Below are 20,575 nucleotides of genomic sequence, written 5' to 3' on the forward strand. Positions count from 1 at the left end.
GGCCGTTCCTTCCAATCATGCTCCTCCAGGTGTCACTGTCGTTGCCCACGTGGGCGTTGAAGTCCCCCAGTAGAACGATGGAGTCCCCAGTCGGAGCACTTTCCAGCACCCCTCCCAGAGCCTCCAAGAAGGTTGGGTACTCTACACTGCCGTTCGGCCCGTAGGCACAAACAACAGTGAGAGACCTATCCCCGTCCCGTAGGCGCAGGGAAACGACCCTCTTGTTCACCGGGGTAAACTCCAACATATGGCGGCAGAGCTGGGGAGCTATAAGCAAACACACACCAGCCCGCCGCCTTTCACCATTGACAACTCCAGAGTGGTGAAGAGTCCATCCTCTCTCATGGAGTGTGGTTCCAGAGCCCAAGCCGTGCGTAGAGGTGATCCCAATTACCTCTAGTTGGAACCTCTCAACCTCATGCACAATCTCAGGCTCCTTCCCGCCAGCGACGTGACATTCCACGTCCCTAGAGCTAGTTTCCGTGTCCAGGGTTCGGGTTGTCTAGGCCCCCGCCTTCGACTGCCGCCCGATCCTCTCCGCACCGGCCTTTTATGGTCCCTGCTGCAGGTGGTGAGCCCACGGGAAGGCAGCCCCACGTCGCTCCTTCGGGCTGAGCCCGGCCCGGCCCCATGGGGAAAGGCCCGTCCACCAGGCGCTCGCTTACGAGCCTCAACCCCGGGCCTGGCTCCAGGGTGGGGCCCCGGCTACGCCATACCGGGCGACGTCATGGACCTCAAAATTTTTCTCATCTTGTTTTGGAATTTGAACCTGATACACACTCCTGAAAATTATATCAAGCCCTACTGATGTGTTAAATATGAAAAACACCAATTTTAAAATGGCAAGGCAGTGGCTGAAAACAAGTCAAATTCTATCTGTCTAGTAATCCTTAATCCTACAACAAATCACAAAGGAAGTCAAGCCATTACATTTAATTTAATTTTAACGCATGTTATTGAGAGTAGCCGGTTAGAAATAACCTATGAACTGTCATGCTGTGTCTGTTGTTGATTATGAAGTAAATAAAAATGTATTTGAAAAAACTATGTTGAAACATCCTAAGATCTTTTAACCTAACTAAAGAAGTTCAAATTACTTAATAATCTACTAATAACCCATGTTTCACATTCATCCTGTTAGTTGGTCAGGCACATTTTTTTTTCATTTTGCTCAGCTAGATCTCAGAAAGAAAAAGAAAAACATTAGTTATATTATTTATTAATGCTAGCTTGAGCTAAAATATTAGTAGGTATTAGTTGGTCTTACTGATTGAGATGAGCTGTACTTGGCTTGACTGCGCAAAGCTGGGCTGAGCTGGCTTTTTTGGCAGTACTCTCTAATGCAAAATATTGTTTCAATAACTAATTAATTAATCACCATGTTAAAACATTCAGTTATAATACATTAATTCAATTTTGATGATGAAATCTGAGAATAATTAGTGTTAACTAAGCCAATATGTCTACAATTTCCTAAATAGCTTTGTTATCACAGCAGACTTTTTTTTTTTTAATTCTGCTATGTCCATGATGCACAATTCTAGGTTCTGAAAAATTATTTTAGCTACAGTACACACACACATGACTAGATTAAATTAATGTAAATCAAGTCACAAACTTACAATATGTCCTGTTTATTACTCATCATTACTGAGTGGGCAAGCAGATTGAGCAGATTGATAACAATTAACTAGTTTAACTACATTACTGTAGCTGTTAGGTCAGCTAGTAGCAGCTAGTTTGGCTTCAATACTGCCCAGCCCAGCTAGGTAGCAGGTAACGCTGGCAAAATGAGTCTTCTAAACATAACGTTGGGTATCTGATAAATGTAGTGTTTGATAGAGGATCAGCTAATATTGTACTATAAGCAATTATAAAGAGATCAACATCAAGCACTTCATGTACTTACAGGACTTGCATTCATTTATTGTAGTCGTCACATTAACGGTGTATGTGTGGTTTGCTGCACGAGCAGCACGACAACCACCTGCGATGCTGAATAGGAATTGCTGGGTGACCGGACTCACTTATCCAGGCAACCCCGACCGCAACCTCAGGCCCGCAAATAAATTATTGCTGCAAATTATAAAGTGTTTGTGAAAACTGATAATATTCACAGGCATTATTGATGGTTTTAATGAGGCGTTAAAATACATTTTTGTGGGACCACCCCAAACATAAAATAAAAAATTATAGGGACCCCCCAGTTAATTTCGAAACCTTGTTAGCGTGGTCCCCGGAGGTCCTGTGTAACTCAGTTGGTAGAGCATGTCTCTTACAAAGTTGGAGTAATTTGTTTAATTTCTACATTACCAAAAAGTATGAACATTGCATTATACTAATGTACATTTCTCTGGGTGAGAGCATCTACTAAATTATTTAAATGTAAATTATTCTGATTGTTCGTGGTGCCAAGCAGGAACAAATATCAATGATTGGTAGATGCTTCTAACACCTATGTTTATATCTAAACTAGATGTGGATTGCAAGGTTAGCACACATGCATTGTTCTACTCTGTCTGCTGCAACATGTTTCCCAATTGCAAGGCTGATTAGCAAAACAAACATGAATGTATGAACAGCTATTTTCACCCAGGTGTCTGTAGCCAACAATGAAATTTGCACCTGGGGTGGAATAGCCCATGTATTTATTTCGATCTAAAGGCAGATGCTATTTGCACCAGGTGTCTGGGTGTAGCCAGTTAGCGCTAGCTAGCACTAACGCTACTAGTTAGCAAAATTACTGTATGCCTTCATCATTGCTGGCTTACATTTGTACATTTGTCATTTTACTTCAATTATACAAACCGTGAAAAACACAATGTTGCTGAAAATGTTATATTTTGTGTTTAATGTAGCCTACCTTTTAATTGAATCCTCCTTTGGCACCTTCAACCATTGAGGCATGTAGCTATCAACTTTTGTATTTTTTTTTTATTCGATTCAACTTTATTGTCATTGAACAAGTACAAGTATATTACAATGAAATGCAGTAAAAACCACGCCTTCTGTGATGATTTAATTCACAACTTAGAGATTTGTAAGACTGACACCCTTCCTACTGCACTAAGGAGTCAGCTGCCAGGGCCAAGTGCCCAATAATATTTGGCGTCTGCTACCGTTGATGTACATACCTATCGACTTGCGTTATGCAGCCATTGATGCACATAGCTATACATTACGTCATTTATTTGGGTGGGTGCAAATAGTCGATTAGCTGCCGTATGGCTATTCTCACCCGGGTGCAAAAAAGACACTACAAAATAATTATTGGTTTCAATTTAGTGGTAGAACCTAAGAATTTGATTAAATTATTTCCTGGGCACTGTTTTATGCCCTTAATATAAAAAATGCAGATAACTGATGTTGCTATTAGCAGATACTGTTGTTAGACCAAGACCAAGACTGTTTCTCGCAAGCTGATGCTATGGAATGCTATTAAATTACAATTCATAAAAATATTAAAGTAAGATTATAAAATAAAAGTAACTATAATATTATCAGTTACCTGAGTGAAGTGTCATCGTTTCAACAATTTGATGCCAAGTTTGCATGCAAGAGTTTCAAGCTTGCTGTGTGTGCTGTCTTATGGAAATGTCCTTTTCTTGGGGTTTGTTACATGGCCACTCTTTGAAGAAGCAATGTACATGCATATATAAACTAAAAGGAAAATCAAGATGGAAATTAAAAGGTCCAAAAACCAAAAATCAAGAAATGTAAGAGAGCATTTTACTTTTCTTTTTTCCTCTTAAGGTCCAACTTTCCTGTTAGTATCTAACATTTTCAATTATCCTTTCAATTATTTTTATTTTACAATGTTGTAATATGATTTGATTAACGATTTAATTGTGTCACAAGTCACGTGTGCTGTTAAAGTATGAAAGTAGTTGTACGTTTCGAATCTAAATGAATCATTCAAGCTTACATTAGTGAACTGGCAAGAAACCCCCTACAGATGTAACTTATAATTATGTATTTCTCCCCCTTGTAGGAAAAGTAAGGCCTACTCTATCTGATAAAGTGCATCATCTGAAAATGTAGGTCAATAAAAAGTATTTAACATAAGAGATGTCCTTAATTGAAAATAATCTAGTAGAAGTATAAAATTCACACCAGTTCAGTCAAATAAAATGGCACAGCAATTAATGCAGTATTTAAACATACAATCCAGTTCTGCAGAACAATTAAGTAAAATTCAGTTTACATTTATAATATGCAAATAACATTTTGACCCAAACATTTTTGGAAATACAAAAATTAACAAAATTATAATTGTAATATTATACAATTATTATATTTGTGCACATTCTGACCAAATATCCTCCCTTTCTTCTTTCACGTTTTGTATTCATCAGCAGTTTATGCCAATCAGTCTTCTCGCCTCATTGATGTATTTGATGTTGTCTTGATGATGACAGCTTCAGAATGTTGTAGAAGGCAGAGGGTTTGGGAAAGCTGTATAGAGGCGTATTGTTTACATCACCAGTAAACAGTGTTTTAGGAAGACATAAGAAGATTGCGAATCTAGTGAATTATAATATATACTAAAAGAGTTATTGACACGGTCAGTCTGGCCTCTTCTGCTGAATTCCAAAGTGTTTGCTTGTATTACACCACACCCAGTCATCCAGTGACTGATTGTTTATTATAGACTGATTAACAATTCTTGGTCTCCTATCCCCACGACAATATGTCTTGGAGGCAAAAACTGGAAAATTATTTCCCCTTAAAACATGTAGCCATTCTCTCTAAATGATTGGGTCCTGTCTTAAAAGTCAGATGGTCGGATCATCATGGTGGTAGAACGTAGTGAGTAGCTCGGTCCCCGAAAGTGATGCCACTTGATGCCATTGAGCTTGCGTATGTTGTGTCCCACGTTGTAGTAAATACCGTTAAGGTTGGACAAGCCACAAGCGTCGAACCACCAACCTAATGAACAGAAAGAGTTAGTAGGGTTAAAACACGGTTGACCCTGTGAGTTATTTGCATTGCCAAAGAGGGATCACCAACTAACATTGTAACTTATGCTTCTAAACAGTGTGCCACAGTCCTTTAGCCTCAACTCATCCCATTTTATCCAAATGCAAATGTTATGTTTTAACCCGTGGTAGTGGTTTGCTAGCCTAAACAAATACAGGGATCTTGGTGCGATAACCACATTTGCCACTGATTATGGAGAACTATACAAACAATGTTGAAAGGGGTTCCAGCTGTGCTGGAGCAATTAACTTAAACAAGTTTCAAAATCAATCAAAAATGTGGGTATTAAAAAGCTATTTAACTTGGAGTTGACACAAGGTGAGAGATTTCTATCCCTCAAAAGTTGTAGAATAAACAGACTTGATTTTGGACTACGTTTGACTGAGGAAATGGTTTGAGGCATGATGTTTTTTACATAGTACTTAGGAGATAGGAGTTGGAATACTTGTATCTGGTTAAGATCACAGCCTTATCTTGTTGTCTGTTGCTCTAGACCTAGTGTTAAGAGAGTAATATGTTTTTATACTACAATATAGTTCCCCGAAATGTATAGAAGATACAAGAGTCTACATTATTTTATATAAACCAGGGTGGTTTGAACCATTTATGCTCATTGTCTAACAGGAGTTGTATATCAGACCCTATACCACAGATAATTTTTACTTTTCTATTTACATTTAAAACCAGTCAAACCATAATCTAACTAAAACACCACAGGGTTTGTGATATATGTCCAATATACCACAGCTAAGGGCTTTATCCAGACTCTGTATGTTGTGTTTTGTATAAAAACACCTCTCCACCTTGCTACAGAGCAGTCATTATGTATTTGGACAGTGACAAGTTTTTTCGGCTCTCTATTCCAGTAGATTTAAAATTTTAGTTTAAAATCGTTTTTAAAAAAGGTTTAAAAAAATGAAACAATTGCTAAGAAGTTAGTGTCAGCTTTATTTGAGGGTATTTATATCCATTAACCATGAAACGTGTAGAAATTACATTTACACTTTTTATACCTAGTCCCCCCCCTTTTGAGAGCAAATGTAATTGGACAAATTATCATAATGTTAAAGTGGTCATGTTTAGTACTGCAAATGACTGCCTGAAGTACAGACATCTTTGTATTGTGGCATTTTTGCTTTTAGTCTTCAGGATGTGAAATGCATGCTCAATTCGATCTGCAATCTTCTAGCATTAACTCTCCAGTGAATATGGTTGAGAGCGTGGAGCCTTTTTGGTCGGACAATAACACAGCTGAGATGGTGTCAATAAAATTTAAACAATTAGAGATGACTATGGCATCATTTCAATTTTCTCATTTGAATTGCCGCAGGATACAACAGCAACAGAGTGTCATCTACATATGAAAGTCTGGTATTTGGTTTCTGGGCAGTGAATAGAGTAATAAAAAAAAAGCAACTTGGCAACATGTCAATTGGCAACATGATTGGGTATAAAAAGAGCCTCTCAGAGTGGCAGTGTCTCTCAGAAGTCAAGATGGGCAGAGGATCACAATATGATGGTAGACAGATCCTAAAATTTGCAGACGACTCGGTCATTGTGTCTCTTTTAAATGGAAGTGCGACTGACCATGGACCAATTGTGAACGATTTTAACGATTGGTGTAAGCGTTCCTTTTTAAACATTAATGTCTCTAAAACAAAATAATTAATTATTGATTTTAGGAAACAGAGCCCCCCTCTACCCCTCACTATCATTGATGGTAAACCGATTGAGATAGTTAAAGAATACAAGTACCTTGGCACAATAATTGACAGCAAGCTATGCTTTGAGTCACACACTGATGCTGTTTGCGCCAAAGCCCAGCAGCGTATGCATTTCTATCGTAGATTGAGGAATTTTAACATTGATCATACTTTGATGAGAATGTTTTACTCTTGTTTTATCGAGTCTGTCTTAACCTTTTGTTTTATCTGCTGGTTTGGTTCCTTGTCCACAAAAAACAAAAAACGACTAGAGAGTATTGTGAGGACGTGTAGTAAAATTGCAGGCATTAACTTCTCCCCCCTTTCTCACACTTATTCCAACCGAGTAGCGAAGAAGGCCCAAGCTATTGCAGCTGACCCTAGTCATCCTTTGTGCTGCCAGTTTAAGCTACTTCCCTCAGGCCGTAGGTACTCCATGCCCAGAAGCAGGTCAAATAGATTTAGAAACTCTCTTATCCCAACTTCTATCTCGATTTTAAACAAATTGTCAGAACTGTTTTAAGATGTTTTTTATTGTATTGTTTTCTAAATAGTGTGTTTTAGAGGCTTAGAGATTATGTGTGCTTCTATACTATGGTGTATGTGTGTTGTGTTTTTGTGTTTTTTTCTGCTGGCTGTACAAATAATTGCCCCTCGGGGACAATAAAGTATCCTTGACCTTGACCTTGGATCACCAATTACCCCAATGCTGCGGTGAAAAATAGTGGAGCAATATCAGAAAAAAGTTTCTCAGAGATAAATTGCATCTACAGTGCATAATATCATCCAAAGATTCAGAGAATCTGGAACAATCTCTGTGCGTAAGGGTCAAGGCCAGAAAACCATATTGGATGCCCGTGACCTTCGGGCCCTCAGACGACACTGCATCACATACAGGAATGATACTGTAATGGAAATCACAACATGGGCTCAGGAATACTTCAAGAAAACATTGTTGGTGAACACAATCCACCGTGTCATTCGCCGTTGCCGGCTAAAACTCTAGAGGTGAAAAAAGAAGCCGTATCTAAACAGGGTCCAGAAGCTCAGGCGTTTTCTCTGGGACAAGGATCATTTAAAATGGACTGTGGCAAAGTGGAAAAGTGTTCTGTGGTCATACAAATCAACATTTGAAGTTAATTTTGGAAAACTGGGACACCATGTCATCCGGACTAAAGAGGACAAGGACAACCAAAGTTGTTATCAGTGCTCAGTTCTGAAGCCAGCATCTCTGATGGTATGGGGTTGCATGAGTGCGTGTGCCATGCGCAGCCTACACATCTGGAAAGGCACCATCAATGCTGAGTTTTATCCAAGCTCTAGAACAACATATGCTCCCATCCAGACGTCGTCTCTTTCAGGGAAGACCTTGCATTTTCCAACATGACAATGCCAGACCACATACTGCATCAATTACAATGTCATGGCTGCATAGAAGAAGGATCCGGGTACTGAAATGGCCAGCCTGCAGTCCAGATCTTTCACCCATAGAAAACATTTGCGCATCATAAAGAGGAAGGTGTGACAAAGAAGACCTAAGACAGTTGAGCAACTAGAAGCCTGTATTAGACAAGATTGGGACAACTTTCCTATTCATAAACTTGAGCAACTTGTCTCCTCAGTCCCCAGACGTTTGCAGTCTGTTATAAAAAGAAGAGGGGATGCCACACAGTGGTAAACATGGCCTTGTCCCAACTTTTTTGAGATGTGTTGATTGCATGAAATTTAAATTCAACTGATTTTTCCCTTGAAGTGATACATTTTCTCAGTTTAAACATTTGATGTCATCTATGTTGTATTCTGAATAAAATATTTAAATTTGAAACTTCCACATCATTGCAATCTGTTTTTATTCACAATTGTAGTGTCCCAACTTTTTTCGAATCGGGTTTGTATATTTTTCTGTTAGCATGAAGCAATTTTATTTAAAAAACATCTAACTAATCTCATAGAACCCCCTATTATCAGCATATCCAACAGCAATTTTGAAAAACATCTTGTATATTTAAGGTCCAGCCACTGTCCGTAACCCATTCCTGGACAATCACGCCATCCAGCAGCTTGCACACGTTCCCTCAGCTCTGCGCAACATTTACACACTCTCCCAACCAGCCTCTCCTGAATGTTACTCTACCTCTAGATCCCAACCTCCCAAATTCTGATCACCTCTTTACTATCTTCCTACCCCCAGTCCCTACATAGCTCTCCCCAGCCAGTCACTCTTTATGAGGTAATATATTGTGTGTGTACTTACCAAGTCCATTGATGTTACTCAGTTTACTCAGTGTATCGATTCTTTGCCTGTTTGTTTTGGTTCTCCTGTTCTTGCCTAACCGTTCCCTGTACTTTTGCCGTTAGCCGTTCTGACCACTCTGCCTGCCTTGGATTTTCCATTTACCCTGCCTCTCGGTACCTTCACCTGTCGACTTGATACCTGGTGTTCCAAACCTCCTGCTTGGCTTCTGGATTACCATTCTATCCTTCTGATTGGTCTTGTTATCGTTTGTTCGGATTACCTGTTTGTTGTTTTTGTCCTGAGTTTGTTCCCTGTTGAACTAGTTCATAATAAACTGTTGCACACCATGCTTGGATTACAGTACTGTGTTCTGGAATACCCGTTACAGTGCTGAGTAATCATTTGATCAAGTCATGAATGCTCATGATGATTGTTAGTGACTTAAAATGTTAGCTAGCATGTAATTTTTAAATCCAGGTTAAAAACACTTCTCTATTCACGTGCCAATGACTGAGCGCTTAAAATGAACAGCACTGTTTAGTCTTTTATAGCTTCCCATGTTCTTCATGTTTTACTCTATTTCTATTTTCTTATTCTATGTTTTATTATTATGCTGTTATTTTATAATGTATTTTATATTTCTCTCTTTGATTTATTTATTTTACCAATCATAATGCAAGTTCTGGTGCTATCAGAGGAATAACCTCTGTGTAAATGTAACAATCTGCGGATGATGGATAATACAAGTTATTGTGCTGCTGTTTAGATGTCGAATTAGGGTATTTTCTCTCAAAAGAATTGACAAATGTATCCAAGCGCTGGTGCGTGAGGATTGAGATTCCGGGGTGATACTGTAAACAGTTATGGTAACTCTAATTCATTGAGGATGAATATAAAATGCATATACAGACATGGAATAAATGTCCCCTTGGAGAGACCCAAGTAAGATATTGATGCAAAGATTATCTCACAAAGGGACTGAGGGGTTCATCCTAGCGCTGGAATGCATGGATTGAGATACTGGGGTGTTGAAGTTCATGCAGTCCCCCTGGAGACAGCTGAGCTAAAGAATTGTAACAATCTGACTGTTTTAATTGTATTGCATATTTTTTTTTCACTGTAAAGCACATTTAATTGCTTCTATGTATGAATTGTGCTATATAAATAAACTTGCTTGCTAATGATAATTTCTGAAATTTTAGAGGAAATACTAATATTTTCAGGTAGTTGGTTAGTTATGTAGCTTAAAAATATGACCGCCAATTATCGGCTACCTTCCCCAATTATTCAAAAAGGTCTGGCTGCGTGGGGGACTGTCAGCCGGGGCACTGTGGCCTGGTGGGCGGGGCTTGGGCACTGGACTCAACTGAGTTAACGTGTTACAGACACTTTACAGTATTAGTTAGCTTCGCCTTGCACTATTAGCTTCGAGAACCTGTAATAACGGTGAAATAAAACAGACAAAATAATAAAATACATAAAAATACAAAGATACTTCATGTTTTGAGTAGATGTAGCGGTTTAGCAGTAATTTCTTCGAGTTTGTAAAATAGTGTCTTGATAGTAGTAGTTAAACAAAGATCATTCTCTAGTCTTTGGAGACCATTTGTTTGTCTATAAGCTGTAATAAACACTGTACTAATTTCTTTTAACATGCAAGTGATACAATATTTGGCCTTGTTTTTATTGGACAGATGCACCAGTCAATTTTTGTAGCAGATGACCTGCTACAATTATCAAAATGTTAATCAACTGTCAGTTGTATCACTGCCACTGCCAACACCACATTAAGAAAAACATAGAAGCACATACACTCACCTAAAGGATTATTAGAAACACCTGTTCAATTTCTCATTAATGCAATTATCTAATCAACCAATCACATGGCAGTTGCTTCAATGCATTTAGGGGTGTGGTCCTGGTCAAGACAATCTCCTGAACTCCAAACTGAATGTCAGAATGGGAAAGAAAGGTGATTTAAGCAATTCTGAGCATGGTATGGTTGTTGGTGCCAGATGGGCCGGTCTGAGTATTTCACAATCTGCTCAGTCACTGGGATTTTCACGCACAACCATTTCTAGGGTTTACAAAGAATGGTGTGAAAAGGGAAAAACATCCAGTATGCGGCAGTCCTGTGGGCGAAAATGCCTTGTTGATGCTAGAGGTCAGAGGAGAATGGGCCGACTGATTCAAGCAGATAGAAGAGCAACTTTGACTGAAATAAGCACTCGTTACAACCGAGGTATGCAGCAAAGCATTTGTGAAGCCACAACACGCACAACCTTGAGGCGGATGGGCTACAACAGCAGAAGACCCCACCGGGTACCACTCATCTCCACTACAAACAGGAAAAAAGAGGCTACAATTTGCACGAGCTCACCAAAATTGGACAGTTGAAGACTGGAAGACTGTTGCCTGGTCTGATGAGTCTCGATTTCTGTTGAGACATTCAGACGGTGGAGTCAGAATTTGGCATAAAACGGAATGAGAACATGGATCCATCATGCCTTGTTACCACTGTGCAGGCTGGTGGTGGTGGTGTAATGGTGTGGGGGATGTTTTCTTGGCACACTTTAGGCCCCTTAGTGCCAATTGGGCATTGTTTAAATGCCACAGCCTACCTGAGCATTGTTTCTGACCATGTCCTTTATCACCACCATGTACCCATCCTCTGATGGGTACAAAGCTCGAATCATTTCAAATTGGTTTCTTTAACATGACAATGAGTTCACTGTACTGAAATGGACCCCACAGTCACCAGATCTCAATCCAATAGAGCATCTTTGGGATGTGGTGGAACGGGAGCTTCATGCACTGGATGTGCATCCCACAAATCTTCATCAACTGCAAGATGCTATCCTATCAATATGGGCCAACATTTCTAAAGAATGCTTTCAGCACCTTGTTGAATCAATGCCACATAGAATTAAGGCAGTTCTGAAGGCGAAAGGGGGTCAAACACAGTATTAGTATGGTGTTCCTAATAATCCTTTAGGTGAGTGTAGATGTCCACAGGAAAAACACTGTGTTGTTCAAAGGTATGAATGTACATGAAAATAAGATTGGTTACTGTAGTGAAAAATCTCTAACTTAGTTAAAATAATATTGAATCTCAGACTTCTGTTTGAATATTGAATAAATGCACGTTGTTGCATTTTGAACTGTAAATTCAGTAAATCTGGATGTATTTATGTATACCGCTGTGAAGAATATTAAAGAAATCAAGTTGCAGTTGACAGAAATGCAGATGTTGTTGGACATGTACAACAAAAATATTGTCACAGACCCATACAATGAGGATAAAGTAATAAAGATATTCAGGCATACAAAGGTACTGAGTAAACATTGAGTGAAAGTATAAAATTGGAAAATGCTCAATTAAAAGAACAATTCATACATCATAATGTTTATGACACTGTGATGATGATCAAGCTGTAAAGTGAATTGTCTATTATGTTTAGGTACAGCAGGATAGTGAATTTGGGGGATGGAATTGCCCCTTTGGGACAAGACACATTTCTTTAGTCTCCTGAGAGCCTCCCAGTGCACAATCAGTCTTAATAGTGCCCAAGCAGGCTTCATAGAGCACAAAAAGGCTTTATAAACTAAGCTAGCCTATTGGATAAAGACTTGCAGCTAAATTCATAGCGTAGGATTTAATTTATCCACAGAACACCAAACAGCAGATGGAAGAACATTTAACGGATATTAAACAATTGATAGTCAGAAACCAAAAGTCTGTAATAACTTTTACATATATTGTTTGCTAAACAAAATATAGTTATTCACATAATTCGCGTGGTAGGCCATTGGTTAAGATGTTTCTAAAATTGGCCTAAAATCCCTTATTCAGATTGGAAACACATGATTTTGGAATCGGAATATTGTGCAAGAAGATCATTGTCTATAAAAAATAACTGCTATCTGGCTCAAATAATTACGATTAAACTGACAGTTAATTTAATCCACTGAAAGTCTACTGAAAGTCTACTGAACGTCTACTGAAAGTCTACTGAAAGCATGTTATGAAAGCTGTTATGAAAACTGTTTTTAAGTGTGTACAAGTGTGTTAAGTGTGCCTAAAATCCCTTATTCAGATTGGAAACACATGATTTTGATATAGTTATTGTTTAATAACTTGAAAACAGTAAAATAGTTAATTAAATCAGTACCAAATGACCTGTGATTCAACAGCAGTTGAAAAGCTCCACAGAGCCCAAGTCCAGCACACCAGCACACTGTACCCAAGCCCCACCCACCAGCCCACAGTTCCCCTGCTGACAGTGCCTGTCTGCAGCCAGACCCTTCTCCAATTATTGGCCACTTTACTATTTTGTTGATACATTTTAATGGGCATAATTGAATTAGAAATATGGTTGGAAATGACAGAAATCGATTAACAATATTAGCCAAATATTTTACACACACTTTAGTGTTTTTCTTTTGTAGATCAGAGTTGATGTGACAAATAACCAACTGAAACGTGTTTGTCTAATAATAATGTTGCGAAATTAGGCTACATTACAGTGCATTGCAAAAACATTCCCAACTAGGGTTAAACATACTGAAATTAAGAAGCAAACGAGTTTCAGTAAATTGATAAGGTTCTGCAGAGGATGTCAAACACGCACGCATGGTCTACACATCCTATGGAAACTGACATAATTTGCGTGGTAGGCCATTTTTTAAGATGTTTCTAAAATTGGCCTAAAATCCCTTATTCAGATTGGAAACACATGATTTTGGAATCGGAATATTGTGCAAGAAGATCATTGTCTATAAAAAATAACTGCTATCTGGCTCAAATAATTACGATTAAACTGACAGTTAATTTAATCCACTGAAAGTCTACTGAAAGTCTACTGAACGTCTACTGAAAGTCTACTGAAAGCATGTTATGAAAGCTGTTATGAAAACTGTTTTTAAGTGTGTACAGAGATTTACATTTTGTGTTTATAGCAGCACCTGACTTGGGATGAAATAAGCACAGGAACTGACAAATCGCACATTTGACTGAGTTCATCTTTTATAACCTAGGCCCACTCCTTACAGTAAGGCTTTATGTGATGTGATGGGCTTTTAGCCTAAAATTATTAGTCTCCAATATTAGTGATGACCACAGGCCCATGAAGTCACTCATTTCATCTGTCCATAAAACCTTTGAAAAATCTGTCTTCAGGGATTTCTTTGCCCGATCTATACGCTTCAACCTGTGAATCTTATTCAGTAGTGGTCTTCTTTCAGCCTTCTTGACCTTGGCAATTTCACTGAGCACTTGACACTTTGTACTTCTGGACACTCCAGGTAGGTTGCAGTTCTGGAATATTTTGGCACTGGAGGATTATGGGTTCCTGGTAGCTTCACCTTAATTCTTCTCAAGTCTTTTCCAGTTAATTTGCATCTTTTCTCCTCCATGCATTTTTTGCACCCCAGTTGACTATTCGGAAACAAAACATTTGAGTGTCCAGTGGTCACGCCTCAATAGTTTAGCTATTTCAAGAGTGTTGCATCCATCTGAAAGGCATTTTACTATTTATGACTTTTCAGTGTCAGTTAAATCCAATTTTTGGCTCATTTTACCTGAGGTCATGAAGCTGCCTAATAATTATGCAGACCTTGATATAAAGTGTTATTCACTGTGGTCACACCTTCCCTCATTACACAAACACATATCACCTGAAAATAATTCAATCAAATGAGCATTCAAGTTGATATGGTTTGGAGTTGGAAAATGTGCATAGAAATAATAATACTATCAGAATACTCACTTGCCTAATAACTGTCATTTCAAACCACATTTCCTAATGCCCATTAAAATGTATGGATTATACAGCTCCGGAACATTTTAGAGACAACTACACCTTTTTCTTTCCTTTCCAAAAAAAAGTGAGGAACAGAAGCGTGCAATTTGCAGTGGTCTCTTAGTTTTAACCCTTTTGTTCCTCACTCAAAACCCTCCTTTTCAGCTTTTTTGGAATGGCAAAAAATTGCAACCCTTTCGGTTCAGAATGGCAATAATTCTTATATCAATAAACATTGAATCACCTTTTGTGCAACTGCATATCATATCGTATTCATATTACTGGGACAAATGTTCTCACTGCTCTCAGCTTACATTTCTTCTTTTCTGAGGCTGCCCAAAGAACGGATGAATGTCACTGCAACCCTTCTTGCACAAGATTGACACTCACTGTGAATGAAAGCTGACTAATAAAACTGTTTGAACTTTAATGAAACAAACACTAATAATGCTATTCATCATATGCAAATAACTCTACAGTATACAAATATAAAATCAATGAAAACAACCTCTGTCTATATAAATTACACATGCAGCACAACATAAATGATTGACACTTTACTCAGACTTCATGTCCCAGGGAGCAACAGATTTTTGCACCAAACCCAGTGGGATGCCTCATGCCCCAATATTAGCCTTTATATATAATAATCCGATTTTGGTCATATCACAAATGATAATAAACTTAATTAAATCTAAAACATTGTTTTCTAATAGTGCAAGTTGCATACAAAAAAACATGTGCAAATGAATTTAATTAAAAAAATATATATATATAACAGTACAAACAGATGCATGCCAAAAAACGTGCAATATACATCTGTCCAGCAACAGATAGAGAAAAATCACAGTATTTGAATGTAAAATGTACAAGTAAACATAATACAATACTAAATAAGCAAGGGCTGGAATCCAATCGTTGTGGCGCTGTGGTTTTGTGTTGGAGCTGTGTCATTCATATTCACGGCAGGTCCCTTATACCTCTAAGACATCTTCTCCCACCTGCTAGGTCAGCTGCCCCTTTCAGGTACCTGGTGACCTGATTCTGGACATCCTTGTCAGGGGCATCGAGGGTGGAAGGAATCTTCCTTATTGCTACTGTAATACAGCGAGAGCAATTGTAATGATGCATGGTAGCATCCACCACACCGTGTACTTCAGCTCCCTGCCAGCCTTAACAGCCAAACAGCGAACCTACAGATAGAAGAATTAAAAACAGTCACTGTTTAATACAAAACAGTCATGATGATCTTACTCAGTAGCCTAACAACACTTAACTTTAGGTATTTGTAATAACCCAGAACAGAACTCACCTGTAGCTATGTATGTGGCTTGGTGTTCAATCATTGTCGTTTGGATGTCGAAACCAATCTTGATCTTCATCTGTTTCGGGAGTTCATCAAATTGTAGTCAAACAATCTCTCATGAATGTCATAATCCACATGTTGTATTGTCCAATTCAAAGCATATACCTTACATCCTTTTAAAAAATAATTAATTATGCTGAATGAGATTTAAAGTCACAAAAATTATCCGGTTTTCCCATCACTACTTTGAAATGTGTGATTACTAGCTAGCTATAGCATTCTCGCTGGTGTTGTGTTGGGTCATGGCGATTGTCTCGCGTGCAATTCACATTCGCTACAGCGCCACTTACGGACACGGCAGTGTAACAACACAGTAAAGAACTCTCCCCCATGAAACTGTAGTTCGAGAAAAAAATATGGTAAACAATGCCGTGTGTCGTAGAACAAAACTAAAAAATCTCTTAAGCTTGTGTTTACCACAGAGTTTATTTCAGGCATCTAGACTAACCAAAAACCAGCATTTGTGGTTCATGAATAGTTTTATGTCTATAAAAAAGTAATCTAGAACAGTGCAAAAGAGCATAAAACAAATATGACATCAGTGCAGGGATAATATATGCTTCATTGGTTAAGTAAACATAAGTGAGCAGGCAAAACAGGTATTTAATTTCTTACAGGATTCACATTATACTATAACTTGGCAACAAAGATTTTTTTTTCAAAACTCTGCATACCCTTAGTTCTTAATACTGTATATTGCCCCTTTTAGCATCAATGACAGTGTGCAGTCTTTTGTAATAGTTGTATAAGAGGCCCCTAATTCTTGCAGGTGGTATAGCTGCCCATTCATCTTGGCAAAATGCCTCCAGGTCATGCAAAGTCTTTGGTTGTCTTGCATGAACCGTACGTTTGAGATCTCCCCAGAGTGGCTCGATGATATTAATGTCAAGAGACTGTGATGGCCACTTCAGAACCTTCACATTTTCCTGCTGTAACCACTGGAGTGTCAACCTGGCCTTGTGCTTAGGGTCATTGTCATGCTGGAAAGTCCATGAGCATCCCATGCGCAACTTTCGTGCAGAAGAATGCAAATTGTCTGCTAGTATTTTCTGATAACATGCTGCATTCATCTTGTCATACATTTTTACAAGATTCCCTGTGCTGTTAGATCTCACACACTGCCAAAACATCAGTGAGACACCATGCATCACAGTTGGGATGGTATTCTGTTCACTATAGCCCTTGTTGACCCCTCTCCAAACAAAGTGCTTATGGTTGTGACCATAAAGCTATTTTTTGGTCTCGTCACTCCAAATTACAGTGTGCCAGAAGCTGAGAGTTGTTGTCGGGCATATTGTAACCAGGCTTTTTTGCAGCATTGACGCAGTAAAGTACGGTGGCCAAGAAGTGCAAAGCAACATTACAAGAATGAAACACTTTTACAAAGTTTGAGACAAAATTACATTTTGGAAAACATTTTTACCTACCATAAAACACAAATACATGGGCTAAACACTTTTACCAAGGACAAAACAAATTTACATTTTAGAAAACAAATTAACAAGACGCAAAATACTTTTACCAGTCCCGAGACAAATTTACAAATGATAGATTCTTCACGGAAAGGGAATGTACCACATACCGGAAGTGACAAGGTGAAAGCGTGTGATAGCTGATAGGTGTTGTTGGTGAGCGCGGTCAATTCGTGTTGTCGTATATGGCTTGAATGAAGTTTGTGGTGACCGAACATGGACTCTGGCCGAGGAATGTTTTGCCCGTTTTGTGGCAAACACATGAACAGCTTAACGCGGTTCTGCTTTACGTGTGGTCGGTGTTTGGAGTTTTTAAAGGATGCGGACCAGACGGAAACATTGGAGAAACCGGGGACTTCTCGACAGCCGGATACAGTGCTAAGCAAAGTAACTTGTTAAGTGTAGCAAAATGCTAGCTATCTGAGGACATGTGAATAAAAGTCAATAGTAATGCTAATGATTTTTCGAGCGGCTTCTAACTTTCTGTCCATTTCAGCAGAACATCCCATGCCCATCATACAAACAGTTCATGGAGTACAGAAGCTCGAAGTCAAAAGAACGACAGTCTTTTAACTATGGGCCAAAAGGAAGATATAAGCCTAAAGAAAGAAAACACGTCCAGGTAAGTACTGACCGTCCTATACAATTTTGCAATGTTCTATATGTATTTGTTTGTGTGTATTTATTTTACCTAAACATTAATTATATCTTTGTTTTTTTACTTGATAAATGATTGATGGGGCCACATGGAACTGATTTAAAACCTCTAAGAGGGAAAACACTCCCGTTATTTACAGACCAAGAGGTAGTAGCACCTGATCTACTCAAGCAAGCTGTCCAGAAAATGAGAACATTTAACAAGGACATGCCTGAAGGACCTTATGTCCTTTTGTATTGTAGATATACTGATTGTATAAGTTGTTGAACTGTTGTAAGCAATGATGCAAAATATTAAGTGTCTGTAGCATGAGCTGAAACTGAAGGTGCAAGTAGGAGAACAGAAAATCTTATTCAGGCTGTTGCGGGGCAGAGAAAGATTTAGCATGTCTGTCTTTTGACAAACAGGAAACAGGTTAACGACACACACTATAGTCTGGAACAGGGCTGAATAGACACAAGACAGAAACCACAAAGGGCAAGAGGATGCCTGTGCTGCATTTATACATATAAGGTATAGAACATAAATTGGACCAATGGCACACTTGCTTGGCTAACTTAACACCTCCACTTTTTAGGCGTATTTGAAGTATAAATAATGTTGATGTGACTGTTCATGTTCAGACATTGTGCGGCGACATTTGTCTCCAAAAGCTTTTGTAATAAACGGAATATACGGTACGGTAATTGACCTGACACCTGGTGTTTTATTCTCCTTTCCAACAAACCAACTCGGGGAAGTGTTAGACTTCAACAGTATCCAGACTGCTCAGAGGTGGTCTATGTGCCTGGGTCAGAAAGGTCATTTAAATTGGCAGAATATAAAAAGGAAATAGGAAAGGCATATTCCAGGAGAATTTTTTTCATTTGCCTAGAAAAACACTATAAAAGAGGTTAGTGGATCTCATAATTCAATATGTTTACATATTTAGATACTCTGCTGGAGTTAATGGTGGTTTGATAATTTTTTTTTCAGAGTATGATACCTCCGACTCTGATTCTGAAAATGTCATCACAACAAGGAACAGAGCTGAATTCAATCGAGCTGACACTTTGGTACATCAGTTATTTCACTTTTTTAAACTTTTATGTATGTTTGTATTTATTCGTTTTCATATAATTTATTAGATGTGCATTGGATTTTAAGCATAACATCAATGTCCTGGTCAATATTTTAGTGAAAAAAGGCTTGTTTTGATTATTTTGCAGTTACTTTTATACAATAACACAGACAACCATTCAGCATTGATACAAACTGTATGTGGTCATGGAAAAATAACGGATGTTGTTGATCATTTTATTCCTCTCAGGTTTTTGAACCAAATACAAACTGGAAGATGAAAGGTAGGTGCTGAACACTTGGACACAAAGGTACTTTCAGGCGTGCATGGGTTGAAATGATATCTTTACTTATTTACTGGAAATGATTATAATAATTCATATTTTATTGGGCTACAGTGCTTTCACTACCAGGTAAATTGCTAATATTATATATTTTTTTCATTTAACTCACAAAACTGATAAAACTACTAGCAGAAATTTCACTACTTATTCACATACACATTCTACATACATTTATATTGCTGCACATAAGCTCAACGTTGCTACATGCTATCGGCTGTTTCTGTAACTGACTGAGGTGCCCCCCTCGCTCCCTACCTAAAGGACCCCTACCTTTGTCAGGGAGTCAAATAAATGTAATGAGAGACAATGTGTTTTTTCAAGTGGTAATCAACCAATATGAAACTTGGCTGTATTCATAATGTTTACATGATTTTACTGTTGTAGGCCTGAAGGACACCTGCTGGTTTTAAGTTGTCTACATCATGTCTACAAAACTACCTTATAGCTTTTATCATGGAGCTAATCATTTGAATGTTTTATCATGTTTCAGAGATGCTCTACTAATGAAACACCTAAAAGACCGGCCCATTTTTGATGGACCAGAAGGACATCGGTTCTTGGTCAATGCAAATGGTATGCATATTGGTTAGATGTGTACTATACGCTACTAATGGTTGGTTAATGCTCATTGATATATATCACATGACATATGTGAAACACATTATACATTATATACAGTAATGTATAGTTTGTTTTATTTTGCAGTATGAATTAATTCACAGCTGTTAGGGAGGATGAATACTACCAGGCAGGAAAGATGATTGCTGTGTCAGTTGTGCATGGAGGTCCAGGACCCCATTTCCTGTCGGAAGATCTTGTACATTATCTTGCAGGCCAGCCTTCATTCAAAACAACAAATAATGTAATAACTGATGAAGAAATAGGGAAAGCTTTGCAAGAGATGAGAATAGCATAAGGCTATAAAGAAAGTAAGGTAGGGCAGAATTTTACATTGT

General features: G+C 38.3%; 1 protein-coding gene and 1 long non-coding RNA gene across 2 annotated transcripts in view; one reads left to right on the plus strand and one right to left on the minus strand.

Annotated features, from left to right (window-relative positions):
- Positions 1-2,958: 2,958 nt before the first annotated feature.
- angpt4 (angiopoietin 4) overlaps positions 2,959-20,575 on the minus strand; it is a 146,556-nt gene continuing 128,939 nt past the window's right edge. The window contains exon 9 of the mRNA XM_029114289.2: positions 2,959-4,929. Within this exon, the coding sequence (XP_028970122.1) occupies positions 4,769-4,929 (161 nt within the window). The 3' untranslated portion in view covers positions 2,959-4,768. The remainder of the gene's footprint in view (positions 4,930-20,575) is intronic.
- On the plus strand, positions 19,177-20,271 carry LOC117592954. The gene is made up of 3 exons (XR_004574697.1): positions 19,177-19,271; positions 19,526-19,559; positions 20,110-20,271. It is a non-coding gene; the product is annotated as an uncharacterized LOC117592954 (long non-coding RNA).

This window comes from Esox lucius, chromosome 17, assembly GCF_011004845.1.
Source record: "Esox lucius isolate fEsoLuc1 chromosome 17, fEsoLuc1.pri, whole genome shotgun sequence".
In the NCBI taxonomy this organism is placed as follows: Eukaryota; Metazoa; Chordata; class Actinopteri; order Esociformes; family Esocidae; genus Esox; species Esox lucius.